A 15,628-nucleotide genomic window follows, 5' to 3' on the forward strand; every position below is an offset into this window, starting at 1 on the left:
CTCTCCGGGTTTGAAAATGGAGGCCGACGACGCCGACAGCCCGCCCCGGCGCGCCTCGGGTTCCCGACTCCGCCGAGCCCTGGGCCGCTGCTGCCGGCGCTGAGGGGCCGCCCCGCGCCGCCCGCCCCGTCCGCGCACCCGGAGGGCCCCGGCGGCGCCGCCTTCGGAGTATTGTTTCCTTCGCCCTTGTTTTTGGAGGGGGAGCGAAGACTGAGTTTGAGACTTGTTTCCTTTCATTTCCTTTTTTTCTTTTCTTTTTTTTTTTTTTTTTTTTTTGAGAAAGGGGAATTTCGTCCCAAATAAAAGGAATGAAGTCTGGCTCCGGAGGAGGGTCCCCGACCTCGCTGTGGGGGCTCCTGTTTCTCTCCGCCGCGCTCTCGCTCTGGCCGACGAGTGGAGAAAGTGAGTATGTGCCCGCCGCCCGCGGCCACTGCGGGAACTTTTCCTCCGAGGGGCTGCGCCCTGTTTGCGAAACCCGAGTTGCCACCGTCGCAGCTGTCGGGCCCCCCGGCTCGGGAGCGGCGGGGTGGGGCGCGGGGCGGCTCTGCCGGGAGGGAGGCTGCAGCGGACCCGGGTCCCGGGCTCGTTCGTCTGGAGCCCCGCGGGCCCTGGCTCCGCGCATCCCCGCGCGGGAAGGGCCTGAGGGGCTTTCTCTTTCTCCGTCCTGACAGCCCAGCCGTGTCCCCCGGCTAGGCGCGAGGGCTCGGTAGGGAAGTTGGTGCCGGGGCGGGCTCCGCGGTTCCCGGGCCCCGCGACCCGCACCTCGCCCCTTCCGTGCGCACGAGCCTCTCCGCACACGGCGCTGATCCCCTGCGGCGCGCAGGCAGCAGCGACAGCACCCTGGGCCGCACCGCGTCTCCGCTGCTGGGGCTGACCGGGCAGTGGGGAGCGGGCAGCCGCCCGGCCCGCGGGGTGCGAGTTGCCCTCGCGGGGGGAGGTGCCCTGCGGAGAGGCCCCGAAGCCCCAGGACACGTCTCCAAGCGCCCGGCGCTGCCTGCCGTCGCCCAACGTGCTTTTGCCCCTCGGGCTCCTCGAGTTCCTGGCCTTGCCCGTCACTTTGGCCCGCTCCTCGTTGGGTTACCTGCCCCCGGCGTCCCGGGGCTGGGCGGTGGGGTGAGGGGAAGCGCTCTCTGGGCAGCCCCCCGGGAAGTGCGAGGCCGGGAGTCTTCCTCAGCTTGTCTCTTTCGGGGAGCGCCACTGGGTCCCCAGTTCAGAGGGCTCTGGGATGGTCTCCCAGTTTCTCCCGGGCCGGGGGATGGAGGGGTAGTAGGGCCGCATCCGAGTGTGCGTTGGTGGGTGTGTGGTCGGAGCCGACGTGCATTCCGACACACGTGCTCGCAGCGCGGGGTGTAGTCGCCGCCTCACGGGGACACCTAGACGCCCGTCCCTGGCGAGAGGTGTCGTACGCTGTGGTTTCAGCTCCAGGGTCTGCGGCGGCGGGGGGAGGGTGTTGTGTTTTGCGAGCGCGGAGCCCTGGCCTTGGTTTTGTTGTGGTCGGCGTCGTGTCGCCCTCTCTTCTGCCGCCCCGCACTTCCTTTGTACGTAGTTAATAAGCAGTATCGCTGCACATTCGCTATCTTTTGCAATCTGATAGCTTTTGTTTTGGTGGTGTCGGGTGGGGGTTAGTAGGGAGGCGCGGGGATGCGGGGAGTGAGAACTCCCCCCGGTGTCTACGGCCGGAGGAGGTGGGGGTTTTATTCTTCTCAGAAAATTGAAAGTGTGGCTTACTGGTACATTCAAGATGGTAGGGTAATTTGAACACGATTAAAAGTTTAAATGTCGCAGAACTGGGACTGGGAACGGTGAGGGCGTGTTGGTGAGTAATGGTTGCCGAGGGTATGCAGGTGGTGCCGATTAACTTTGAAAAAATCACGACTGAGCCTTCAAGAGTGAGGCGGAGAAGTAGGAGGCAGCGGAGGTTGTATGGCCCCATCACTGGGGCAATTCAGAAAGGCTGTTTCTATAAACAAATCCTTAAACGTCTCGTAAGAAATGAGTCCGCGACGGAACGAGAGCAGATCGTGGTTCGCGTGTTTACTGCCGAGTGGGACGCGGACTGGGGCCGGACCTTCCACAGATCTGGGCTCTCCTGCTCTTTGTTTTCTAAACTTTCAGCGGACTCGATTGGGCGAAAGCCTTCCGGCTCCCTTTACTAAGTGGTTTAGGTGGTGGTTGGGGGGACAAAGGAGGGTTTTTATCTTTAAAAGGTAAGTACGGTTTAGAAGACACGGGAGAAATAATCCATTTTGTTATGTTATGCAGTTGAACTGGATAGCTTCTCTAGGTTTGTGTTTTTAATGTTCTGAAATTCAAAATAGCAGGGATGGCCTTCGCCGACGCAGGAGTCGGGCATTTTAAAATAGGCTGTTTTTCTTTTGGAGCGTTCTTCTGGAAGGATATTCTTTGTGCAAGACGGCGATTTTTGAGAACACAGGCAGGAGGGGAGGGGGTGTTGTAATGTATGTTTTTACTCCATGATACCAAAGCTTCCCCCCAGGATCCCTTTACAGTGGTTAGTTCCTGGAAGCCTGATGGGTGGTCAGAAGGCACCCCAAATCTCGATTATGGTTTGCTGAAGTCTTGACTGACTCAGTACCTGCCCCTCCCTCCATCTCTGAAATGTGGAGGATTAAAAGCTATGCCTGTGAACGGGCGTTCAGTTTTTAGCCGGGAAGGTGCTAGACCACTTAACTCTGATAGAAATAAGCTGCTGAGCCCTATCAGGGAGGGCGTTCTTTCAGCTGTTGTCTGGTAGAGAAATAAAGACAGGGTGTTGGTTCAGTTGCAGGTATTTTGCTGGCGTATTGAGAGATTAGAGTTTCCTCTTTGAGTGTGATGGCAGTAGAAAGAGTGTTGTTTATCTTAGAAAACTTAGTTTCTGAAGCAGAGGCAGTCATAAGGATGTGTTTGTTTTGTATCACCATAATGTGAACAGAGCATCTAAATGAAGGAGGTTCGGAGGTTCTGAGTGATAGCCAGATAATCTGAGGGCTATTTTGTTTTTAAAAAGTCAGCATGCACTTTAAATTTGTTGTACCCATCTCCTTAAAAGGATTCAGTCATCTTTCTACCCCAGGCATCCTGTTGTCAGGGAAATGTAGGTATGTGAAATGTTGGTGTTTAAAGAAGTTAGTGTTTTATTACCAGAAGGAGAACCCAGAAAAAGAACTTCTGAAAGAACCTAAACAGCAAATTATAGTTTAGATCCTCTAGAGAGACATAGCAAGCAAATGGTGTTTTGTGGAAGGGTGGGGTTTGTGTCAGGATTTGAAATGTAAAAGGTCATAATGTTTGATTTGTCGAAAAGATTAGAAAAGTTCAACTCTAAGAAATATGCTAAGGTTGAATAGATGAAGCTTAAAAATATCACAAAAAGTGAAAGAAGTCAGTCACAAAAGACCACATATCGTATGATCCGGTTTATGTGAAATGTCTAGAATAAACAAATCCATAGAGGCAGAAAGTAGATGAGTGGTTGCCAGGGGCTGGGGGTGGGTGGAATGGGGAGTGACTGCTAGTGGGCACAGGGTTTCTTTTTGGGGTGATGAAAATTGTTCTAAAATTAGTTTGTCGCGGTGGCTGCATAGCTCTAAATATACTTAAAACCATTGGATTATATACTTTAAATCGGGGACTTTAATGGTATGTGAATTATATCTCAATAAACCCGTTTTTTTTTTTTTTTTTTTTAAAGAAATGTGCTCAGGTTGAAAATAACTTGTTATGCTACCTTAAATTACATTAAAATTGTTACATATATTTGACAGGCTGATGTCTCTCTCTGTTTTCATTTATGAGTTTTTCAGATCTGTGAGTTGCAGCAATACAACAAACTGATAATTGAAGCTTAGCAACAGGGATTCAGTCCCGCAGTAGAAATGGGCAAGCAGGAAAAAAGAATCTTGGTTCTATGTAGCTTCAGTTAAGGATTGAGGAGCTGGATTTAAAAAACACAAATGCTGGTGGAGGGCAGATTTTTGACAATAGAAACCTCAGCTGAATCTGAAATGATGGTTTTTTTCAGGATAGAGTTTAGGAGCTGAGTCTGAAGGGCTGTTTGTATTTCCAGTTTTATTATGTTTTCCAACAAAGAAAGAAATTGCTGTTTTAAGATGTTTTAAACACTCATTTTTTGATATGCCACATTGACCACAAGTGGTAGTAAGGACTGAGGATGAACAGAACAGTTCATTTTAATGTAGTATTGTTGTTTCTTTTCTTTGCAGTTTTATTTTATTTCTTACATAGTTCCAGGGTCTGAGCAGGAGAAAGAATCTTTAGGATGCAGTAGTTTTAGGATACACTGTTTCAAGTATACAGTGATTTTTATAAAATTAAAATTCCTTACAGAACGAAAGGTTTTAAAATGTGGCAAAGGCATTTTTGTTTTGAAACTGTGTGCATTTATCCAGATTTACCCTGGCCTTTCAATAGGAAAAGACCTAGAGAATAATTGTTGTTTACATTTGCTTTTGGTCTTTGTCTAAGGCTTAGTTTACTAATAAAAATGTTTCCTGCCCTTCCTATTGTTGCAAGATCAGGGCAGTAATGAAAATCAACTGTATCATTTTCACTTGTTGCCTTAGAGTTTTTGCCAAGAGGAACCCTCAAGGGACGGTGGTTTCCTTTTAAATCTGGTTTCATTTGTTTTGTAAGAATGTGCTGTAAGAAGCAACTGAATCCAGCCAGCACTTATTGTGCACCTACTGTATGAAAGCTGACCTTGTGCTACTCAGTGCATGAACCTGCAAAGTCTTGCATGAAACCACCTTTCTTGAAATTCAGATTTTTTTTCAGACTCAGTATAGGGTGCAGTTTTCAAGTAGACAGTAGTTAGCATTTTAAAGGTTCTTTTAAAAATATTTCTGTAGACTTAGGACTCTAGTGTTGTTCATCAGAAGCCTTTACCCTATACCGTTTTTGCCTCATTGGTGCTTTCCGTTATATTGGGATGTCACTGTAGACTGTGACATACAGGTGATGTTAACCCATCTTGACTGGCGGCACTGCCTTCTTTATAACATTGGATGGCAATTGTGATTTACAAACTGCAGTGTTGTAGTTGTCTTTTTCCAAAAATTAGGAGTCACAGGTGTGTACATGAACGTTGCATAGCATGTTTTGAGTTGTAAGAAAGATGGAACTTATTTCAGAAGTTTTCTGGATTTACATATTGCTTAGTTAGCTTTCTAGAAATCAGGAAGCATTCATAATTTCAGGGCATTTTATAATTTGTAAATAACTTGGTGTTTTTAAAAGCGTGAGGGAGTAAGAGTGAGGAGACAAGTCCTGAAAGTTTTTGTTTTTTAATTGTAAAGCATACAAGATACATTTCTTTATAGGTTGTGATTTTCCCCAATTTGTTTTCAAAACTCATTTAAAAATCAGACCTAGTTCATGGAAGAGGTATTTGCGCCTGTGGGCGAACTTGATTTGAACTGCTTTTCTTAGCCAGCTTATGACAGGTGCTGAGTCCAGGAGATGAGCTCTTCTCAATTGTACTAAATATATAATAGTTGCACACATGTTACGGATATAGTTTCTTGATTTCCAGTCTGAGATGTTCTGAAGGAAAATTCTGAACACTTTAGAGACAACAAAGTGCCTAATGAGTGATGCACTCTGATCCCTCCTGGAAAATGGTGTTTGGCATCAGCTTAGCAAGAGGAGGTTTTCCAGTTATTTGTAAAGATGTGATGTGGCTTTAAGTGGGGATGGGGGAGGGCAGCAGCCCCAGTGTTTGTGGACATTGAGACCTGTTGACATTTGGGAAGCATAACTGAGTTCCACTATTTGAAAAGATTAAAACTTTGATATATGTACACATCCCCTCATGCCTGCAACCCCATCCCCGAGGGTCTGGAAAAGAATTGATTTGTTCTGAGGAAGGAACATATATTTGGAATATAAAATGGTTAGTAAACAAAGGATCTTTAAAACAAGTTAGATTGTTATCTCAAGAGAAGCATACTTCCTCGGCATGATGTTTTCTTTTGTTAAATTGCTTTGGTTTTATTTGACTCAAAGTATTAACAATACCTTTGATTTTGAGACTTTTGGACTTTTGAAGACTAAGTTTTTAAATGGTCAGTTTTACTCGTTTGAAAGTCCCAGATACCATTTTTGAAGATTTCTCTCCCTTTTTTTCCACTGATGCCGGCTTTACTTATGTTTTATTTTCAAATCTTAAGGAAAAACTGATATTTCCTTACTTGAACTGAGAAATAGTCGTTTTCCCTCCCTCTTTTCTTCCACAGTAAATACATGTTGAGTACTTACTGGATGCAGTTCTTTAGGTTTAGAAATTATTTGATACTGTAAAATGTCTTACCATAAGTTTTTAAAGATACCCGTCAAACTATAGATGTTACTGCCATGTTTATTTAAAAAAAAAAACGAAACAAACTAGTAAGCAAGCTTAAAATTTTTCTTTTTCCTACCCGGGACTACAGATTTTTTTTCTTTTTTTTTTTTTGAGACAGGGTCTCTGGTCACCTAGGCTGGAATGCAGTGGTGTGATCACGGCTTGATTCTGCCTTGACCTCCCAGGCTCCGGTGATCCTCCCAAGTAGCTGGGACTACAGGCACACACCAGCATGCCTGGCTAATTTTTTGTATTTTTAGTACAGACGAGGTTTTGCTATGTTGCTCAGGTTGGACTCAAGCGATCCACTCACCTCGGCCTCCCGGAGGGCTGGGATCACAGGTGCGAGCCACCGCCCCCAGCCTACAAGAATTTGTAAACTCATAGATTGCTCTTCTGTTTTCACTGGACCACAACAGAAAGTAGTTTCTTTTATGGTGAGGGATGAACACCTACGATTGCAATGTAAGTTGTTGGGCCTTGTGTCCATGGAGCTCACTTGGTGGTTGGTGGTCTTGAAGCACTCACATTCTTTGGAGTAGTGGGGCGGCTGGCTGGTCACATGGGGAAGATGTGCACACCTGTGGATGGGGCCATCACACACTGCAGCGATAGCTGGGCCTACCTTACTGCTCACCTGGCTGGGCACAGCGGCTCCTGCCTGTAACCCCAGCACTTTGGGAGGCCAAGGTGGGCAGATCACTTGAGGTCAGGAGTTCAAGACCAGCCTGGCCAACATGGTGAACCCCCTTTCTACTAAAAATACCAGAATTAACCGGGCGTGGTGGCCCGTGCCTATAATCGCACCTACGTGAGAGGCTGAGGCAGGAGAATTGCTGAAACCCAGGAGGCAGAGGTTGCAGTGAGCCAAGATGATGCCACTGCACTCCAGCCTGGGTGACAGAGCGAGACTCCATCACACACACAAAATACATATATAAAAATAAATTGCTCACCTGGTAATAGTCTGGAAAACATTTTTTTTGTTTTTTTGCATATTTTAAAGACTTTAGAAAGTAGTCTTGCTAATCCAGAAAGTTCTTGCGGGGAGGAGTTTGAAACTTTGTTTTATCTCCTCAGTCTTAGCCCCCTTAATACCATCGGTCTCTACTTCAGTAAGAGTTACATAATACGAATGCCGTTTGTTCAGAATTGTGTATCTCCATCCATCCGTCCATCGTCCAAATTCTGCGAGTTTGAAATACATTGTTGTTGCTGTTTTGTATACTTTTGTTCAGCCATTTTCTTTTTAACATGGCACTAGCTTTCTCAAACTGGCTTTGGAATTATTTGTCAGTTTAAAAATCAATACCACTTTAAAAATTACTCTTGACATGGGAGAACAAATATATTTTGATAGTTGTTAGAGCATAAATATTTTATAGAGCATAACTTGAAATTTTTCCTGATACATTGTGAGTGCTTTCAGCTTGTCCTCTGCTGTAAAAAGTACAGTCGTGCTTAGTCTCTGTAAAGTTGGTTATTGGGAATATATGCTTGATTACGTAAATGAGACATCACCAATTTAAGTCAGCCAAAGTTTAGTCAATAGAACTTTAAAGAACAGAAGTCTAATGGTAATTGGGGAGAGATGAATTTATTTATAGGAGTTTTCCCCAAAGTGTGTTAGTGACCTTTGATAACTTCCTGGAAAAAGTAGGAAGCATGGAGAGAAATTCCAGGTAGGAGCCCATGATCCAATTGACTGCATCAGCTTACAAAGTGTTTTCTAAGTCATTAGCTATTAATTCTGTCTAGATTGTAAAATCCCTCTCAGTTGTGTCCACATTTATCTGTGTTGTCCTGTATTTATTCTCTTTACCTAATTTCCCTGAGTCTCATTTTAGTGGGATAATACACAAGCTTACAGACTCAGGACTTTAAAGAGAAGCACAGATTGCCACGAAAACAAATGAACACAGAGACCAGTAGCAGCAGAGGGAGATCTGCTGTTAGGCTTCCCTTAGTTCTGTTGTCTGATTTCTGTGGATAATGAGTTCACTGCATATGTTAGGTCACAACATGATATCGTGTAGTCGTAGGTACATAACTTTTGTTATGGTAGCCTTTCTCGGTCAGGTGATACAATTGGGATTTTCTTTCTCACATGCACCTCAGTAAAATTTTCAGCAACAGAGATTGGCTCAGGATGGAATTTGTTCAGTTTCAGTTCTGCAGCCTGTCCTTTTCTGGGGAGACTCATTAATTGAATGTTTCCTTTCGATCTCACTGAGTCACTTGAAATCGCTCAGAATGACCCCTATTCCGAGATCCAGCCTGGTCCAGTGCAGACCTGCATTGACTCTGACTACATGCTGAGTTGGCCTCTGAACCAGTTCCTGTACCATTCCCTTAGTCTGATGGACTTGCCAGCTCCAAATACTCAGAATGTGCCTCTTGTGGTCCTAGGATCAAGTCCAGGGTCCTTAGAATCAAGTAATGAAACAGGTCCTTAGTAATCCTGTGCTGTAGGGATCCACTGTTAGTTCCTGGTACTCCCCAGCATCTGTGCATTAGCTTGATGGAAAGGAAGCCGTGTTATGCCTGTCTCCAAGTTTTTGCTTCTGCTGTTTCCATAGCTGAGAATGTTTTTCCTCTTCACTACTCTGCTACTTCTCCTTCCATGCTCAATACTGAATAGCAGAAAGTGCCGCTTAAGAACACAGGAAGGTCACCATAGCTTTAGTTTCTCCTTAGCTGCCAATTAGTTCTTTGGTCCTAAAGTTATTAACTTTTCTGAGTCTCGATAGAAATGTGGAGACTTAAAAATATTTGGGGGAGACATTTCTCCTTTTCTCACTAAACAACAGAATGAAAACCTTTTCTAACATGTTTAGAAAACCAAAGTCAGAAAAATTGTGAGGAAATAGAATAGGTTTTTTAAATTGAAATAATTTCCAAGTTCCAGGTGGATCTGTAAAATAGGGACAAGATCATAACTTTCAAAAGGCAAAACACTAAGTCAGGTGATTCCTTTCCCCCGTATGCCTTTTCTGTGGTTTGAATAGGTCAGAGATGCCATCTTTACATTTCCAAGTCAGATTCCTCTTCCTTCTTGAAGGTTTTTGGGATTTCCCTAACTTGTATAGATCTACTTTCCCATTACTCCTTTTGAGTTCATAACCCACGGTTTTGCTGGTTGACAGTGATTTGTCTTGTTCCTTGCTTGTAATTTTATTAGGACCATGGAGCCAAAGTGGCTGGTTTGAATCTCAGCTCTTCAGTAGCTAAGCTCTCAGGCAAATAATTTAATCTTCTTGTGCCTCAGTTTCCTCATCTGTGAAATTATAATTTTAATAGAATCTACTTTAAACATTCATAAAAATCAAATTCGTACACATGTCAAGTGCCTAGAATAGAACCTGGCACCTGGTATTAAGCCCTTGGACTTCAGCTGCTACTGTTCTTAGGGTTGTGACATCCTCGAACAGAGTTCTTTGGATAGAAATATAAGGCTTACTTGATGTTTGGTTGCCCTTGCCATTTGAATATGTTATAGAACCTGGCACATAGGTGCTCAATAAATGTATAATAAAACTTTATTTTGCTAAGGTGTTTATTAACAAGATGGCATGTTGCTTATTAAACAGTTGTGATTTTTTTTTTTCAGTAAACGATGGTCATCCCCCTGCAGTTTGCCTTCCATTTCAGAGATCTGTTTATTACACTTTCTCCCTTAATATTGTCATTTGTCAATTTCTGCTCACACCTGAGAGGTGTCCAGTGTGCACCTTGCCCATCTCGCCTATGCATAGGCTCCATCTAGTGGCCAGAAGGGAAATTCAGCGTATTCGGTGACTGAATTAATAGTGCCCCAAGGAGGAAGATAGCGATCCCAACCCACTCTCTGGCTTGCTTCCTGGGGACTGATTGCAAGAAAATGTGGATACTACAGACTTCTGTAGAAATCACTGGGCTACAGTTTTGGATTAAGGTTACTCTACTGTGTCAGTGCGAGCTGTCCTGAGAGAATTAGGGTCTTCCTAAATGATGCAGACAGGCGTACTGCAACTCCATGGCAGAGCTGTTAACACCTAGTGTGTCTTTTACAGTTAGAGTTTTAAGATAATTTTACAGGACTTTAATTTAAAGCTCCAAAATATTTGAGATTAGAGATTAAAAAAACACTACTGATTTCATTTGGAAAAATACAGCAAGATTTACCTTCCATTGCTCTGTTTAAACAGGTAGTAACACTTTCATTCTCTTCTCTCTCCCCTTTGGCTATTCTATGTGGTTAAGATGCTCGCCAGCCAGAAATTACTCACAGAGAATAAGAATAAATACATCCAGCGTTGTGTTAGGTCCCACACCGTCTATATTTCGCTAGCTAATTTTATGTATTTTGTTTCATGTTTTATTGATATTTTCAGAATCTTTCTTGCTGAGATTACACAAAATATATAGCTGGTTATTCAGTTTTACGTGTCAAAAGCCTTAAACCTGTTTCCCCATGATTGCCTTTTATTATTTTTAATTCGGAAATCTTTGTTTGGCTGTCTGAGAGAGAACTTCAGCCTCCCTTCCTCCCAGACATTTTGAACAATTCAGGCTGTACTCATTCGTGTCTCTTTGTCTTGGCAGGTGGAAGCCCCTCTGCTTGGAATAGCAAACAATACTACCAGCTTGCCCTCTGGCAAGCTCCTTTAAGAGTTAGCTGTAATTTCACCCTCTCTCTGGCCTTGATTCTGCATGCAGAATGATTGCACTGACTTGAGCTCCTGTGGTCTCTTGCTATACCTCCTATTTGGGCATCTCCCCCGTATTGCTTTCCCCCACCACTGGGGAGGGGAATGGTACCTTGGTTATCTTTGAATTCCCAGGAGGTGGCCCAGTGCCTGGTGCATAGCAGGAGCTGAAGAAACGGAAGACTTCTTAAAGGGATACTTGCCATTCACTTTGAAGCACTTCTTTGTACAACAAATTTATTTTCATCTGATCATTGCACCTCTGCTAGCCAAAACATTTTATCACACCAGTTACTGCTGCATGGAACTTGAAAGCAATAAAATTATCTTTAAAATCATTGTTTCGTTAGGCTTTTTGCACATTGAGGTGAATAAAAAAAATTAGAACTCCCGGAAGGGTAATTTGTGAGTCTGGCCTTGTGTCAAGATCGCCTCATCCCTGTGGATGGAAACTTTGTTCTATAAGTTCCCTGTAGATAAGATGTAATGAATAATTCATTGGCACCGATTTATGTCTGTAGTGTGCTTTTAAACCCTCCTGGAGCTGGGTGCCTGAGGAGGAAGCATCTGCAGGCTGGACTCGGCTGCCTGGTGGTCTCCGGAGTGGCCTGGTGCAGAGGGCCAGGGTGGCATCTCAGAAAGTTGGGTGGGTACTTGCACACCTGCTGACCTTGAGTGACAGGGTGCACCTAGGTCATTTCGCAGGCCCTTCCAGCCTTCAGATCTCAAGATACTAGGCAGAGAGAGAGATGGAGATTTGAGGGAGATGTGGTTGGAACAAGCAGAATCACCACGTATGGAAGTTGGCTTCTATTTTTTGCATTGTTTTCTTGGTGAGGCCAGTAAGCTTTTGCCTCACTCCTGGGAGGGACAGTAGCAAGGTCTTACAGGTCTCTCTATCATTGAAGCACCCTCCCCAACCCTGCCGGTTTTGGTTGCTGGTGAAGGCCTTTGACAGTGTCCTGGTAGGGCGACGGTGAGGCCAGCTCCCGACTTCTGGACAGAAGAAAGCTTACTTGTCTAGGTTGGTGTCAAGGGGACTCCTGAACTTAATGAACACCTTAGAAATTATCCTTAAAGTCTCCTCTTCCGAGGAGTGGGGTGGGATATTTCTTGCAGAAAATGTAAACATAATCATTTGAAGCTGGAATGTTAATTTTCAAGAGTAGCTTGTAAAAAAGCATCTTGTGAAATTCTCATGTGAATGCTGAACCGGCTGGATGTGAACTTAGCTGGACAGCCTGGCCTGTCTTTGCTCTGCTCTTCTCCGTGGGGTTTGCATATGTGCAGGGCTTCCTTTGAAGCCTTGTCCCCTCAAACAATTCACTGTCTCCCTCTCTCCCACGCATGGAGGCATGTTGGAAAGGGAGCTCCAGGCCTCAGTGTCTCTGCCTGTGATTGGAATAACACTGCTCTAGCAGGGATGCCAATGAGAATTAGCAATAGATAATGTATCCAAGCTGCCCAGCAAACCTGGCAAATAGAAAGCATCCAATAAATGGATGCTTTTCTCTTTTTTTCTCCTCCTCATGGTGGGTGGCCCTGATGGGCTCTCTCTGGGGCCTCCAGTCCTCCTTCCCCACAACACTGGGGCATTGCTGCCAGTTGAATAGGGCCTTTTTTTTTTTTTTTTTGGAGACAGAGTCTTGCTCTGTTGCCCAGGCTGGAGTGCAGTGGTGCAATCTCTGCTCACTGCAACCTCTGCCTTACTGCAACCTCTTCCTCCCAGGTTCAAACAATTCTTGTGGATCAGCTTCCCAAGAAGCTGGGATTACAGGCGTGTGCCACCACGCCTGGCTAATTTTTTTTTTTTTTTTTCTAGTAGAGACGGGGTTTAGGCATGTTGGTCAGGCTGGTCTCAAACTCCTGGCCTCAAGCAATCCACCGACCTCGGCCTCCCATAGTGCTGGGATTACAGATGTGAGCCACTGTGGCTGGCCAAGGAGGGTCTTTTTTTGCACATCTACAGTGAAAGGTTTGAACCCGGACGTCTGAGTCTCAGGTCAGTCGTTGAAACCACCAAGTAACCACCTTGCTTCTCTGTGCCTGAAGAGAATGGGTTTTTAGGTTAACCAGGCTGACTGGTTCAAGGTCATGTCCCTCTCTGTGGAAGGGGAGTGGGAGTGGAAGGTGAGTGGTGACAGAGTATGGAACCCTGTTTCTGATATCTAGATTATTTGAGGGCCTCCAGTGGTCTCTGCTCCATGGAAAGCATATGAAAGAATATGATTTTTTTTTTTTTACCCAAGGAGCTTGTTGTCTAGTTGGGAAAACTCAGCTACTGGTGGAGAGTAACAGACGCTATGAGTTTAGTGCTAAGTTAGGGGATGCTGACCGGAGAGAAGTATGTGGGCTGCAGGCAGTGGGGTCACGGAACTGCAGAATGGCTTGAGAAGCTTTAAGGAGGATGTCTGACTTTAGTGTGCCCTAAATATTTGACTCTCAAGATCCAAGGAGGCAGCTCCCCGGGAGAGGAAGGGACCATGTGTGGTGTGGGTGGCAGTGTGCACTGATGGAGTGGAGAGGGTGTCAGAATCCGGTGTTTGTGTGGTGGGAAGGAATTGACTGCTGGCTAGAGAATGAGGAGCGCTGAAACCTTTGCACCATTGCAGTGGACCCGCTGAGAAGGGTGTTCTGGGGAGGCTGCTCTGGTCTCTCGACGGAGTCAGGATTGGGGGACAGACAGACACCCTGGTGTGAGCCAGTGATGGTATAGATGAGGGAGGCAGTGAGGACAGGCTCAGGGAGGGAAGTCTTATCTCTAGACCTGAGACCAGGAAGCAGGAATGGACTGGACAGGTTGGCCCAGCTGAGGGAGGTGACTGGTGAGACGGGTCCTCGGTGTGAGGGGCTGGGTTGCCAGAGGAGCTGTGGGCTGGGGTGGTTTGTCGAGAGAGCGGTCCCAGTTGATGGAGAGGCAGGACCCGCAAAACAGGTTGGCTGCAGGACTGGGGGCAGTAAGTAGCACAGAGCAGCTCCCGAGGAGACACCTGGCACTTTTAAGGCATGGAATGGAGAGAGCTAGGGGAGAGCACACCTGCAGTGAGGCAATTCACATAGCAAAGTTCTCCGGAAACTGCAGTGTTCAACTTTTTTAAAGAATAGCTGGATGTTAGAAAAGTGGAGGAACTCTCACCTTTATTAGGGGCATCATGGATACCTGGTAGCATCAAGGGCTAGGGTTAAAACCCGTGGAGTAATACGCCCTCCTATTGTGTTCCTCTCTAAAAATGAAGGTGAAACTGTTTCAGGTGAGCGCCCTTGTTGTTCGTTTGCTGGGGCACTGCTTTCTGATTTTTAGAGGAGTCCAGGCTGGAGACTGACCCCTGCCTTTTTCTGAGTTGGGCCGGCTGGGCCCGAGGCTGGTTCTGGGCTGGGCCAGGCTGATGCAGTGGCCTTGGGCTTCCCGAGGCTGGGAGAGGGCGGTGGCCCCCGCTACCCTGAAGAGCTGGCCAGCGCGGCAGGGCTCTTTCCAGTCCTTACCATGCAAGTGAAGAGGAACAGTTTGTTTAAAGAGGGGTGCCAGCTTCACATCCAGGCCTGGACTTTGCCACTGGTGCTTTTGAACTTGTGTTGATTTATGTTTGTAAATTGACTGGACACATTGTGGTTCTTGATGAGAAGCAATTGCCCATCCTTAGCCCACGATTAGTGCCACTCTCTGGGTGCTGCCTGTTCTGCCACTGTAACTGTTTTCACTTGACAAATAACATTAAAAAACACAGTACTGCACGAGACTTCCTGGGAGGGTGATATCATTTGGCCTGTGGGCTTTTGTAATACTTTCCTGCTATTAGGAGAGTGAATTCTGAATTTTCAATCGTGTTCACCTGTTGGAGCAAGTAGAGTTTCAGACGGTCTCCGCTTTTCTCGACTAGAAAGCAGGCCTTCTCCCTTCCCCCCCCCGTCTTGTTTCATGACACCATTCCCTTCTGAGATGAGGGTTGGAGAATTAGAAGTCTACTGATGCGTTGTACCGGGGCACGTTATTTACCCTCTCTGCTCTCCTTTCCTCATCTGTAAAATGGAAGATAATGCCACCCATCAGGCCGAATGCGGTGGCTCATGCCTGTAATCTCAGCACTTTGGGAGGCCGAGGTGAGCGGATCACCTGAAATCAGGAGTTCGAGAGCAGCCTGGCTAACATGGTGAAACCCTGTCTCTACTAAAAATATAAAAATTAGCCAGGCATAGTGGCATGCACCTGTAATCCCAGCTACTCAGGAGGCTGAGGCAGGAGAATCACTTGAACCTGGGAGGTGGAGGTTGGAGGTTGGAGGTTGCGGTGAGCCAAGATCGCGCCACTGCACTCCAGCCTGGGCGAGAGTGAGACTCCATGTCAAAAAAAAAAAAAAAAAGTGTCACCCATCTTGGAGGATGGTTACCAATACTTCATGAGTGAATACATACACATTTCTTAGAACCTAGGGCTTATAAACACTAGGAGTTAGCTGATACTGTTGTTGCTAAGGATAGAGGAAATACGCATTAGAAGTTATTTACTTCCTTTAAAAAAAAAATACCCTTTGGGTGTGTATTGATTCTGATGTTTTGCTCCTAGCTACACTTGCTGTTT

General features: G+C 45.7%; 1 protein-coding gene across 6 annotated transcripts in view; it reads left to right on the forward strand.

Moving 5' to 3' along the window:
- The first annotated feature begins 308 nt into the window (after positions 1 to 308).
- Positions 309 to 15,628, forward strand: part of IGF1R (insulin like growth factor 1 receptor) — a 314,674-nt gene continuing 299,354 nt past the window's right edge. For all 6 annotated transcript variants that reach the window (XM_016927492.3, XM_016927495.3, XM_016927493.4 and 3 more), the window contains exon 1: positions 309 to 402. In XM_016927492.3, the coding sequence (XP_016782981.1) occupies positions 309 to 402 (94 nt within the window). The remainder of the gene's footprint in view (positions 403 to 15,628) is intronic.

This window comes from Pan troglodytes, chromosome 16 (assembly GCF_028858775.2).
Source record: "Pan troglodytes isolate AG18354 chromosome 16, NHGRI_mPanTro3-v2.0_pri, whole genome shotgun sequence".
NCBI classification, from domain to species: domain Eukaryota; kingdom Metazoa; phylum Chordata; class Mammalia; order Primates; family Hominidae; genus Pan; species Pan troglodytes.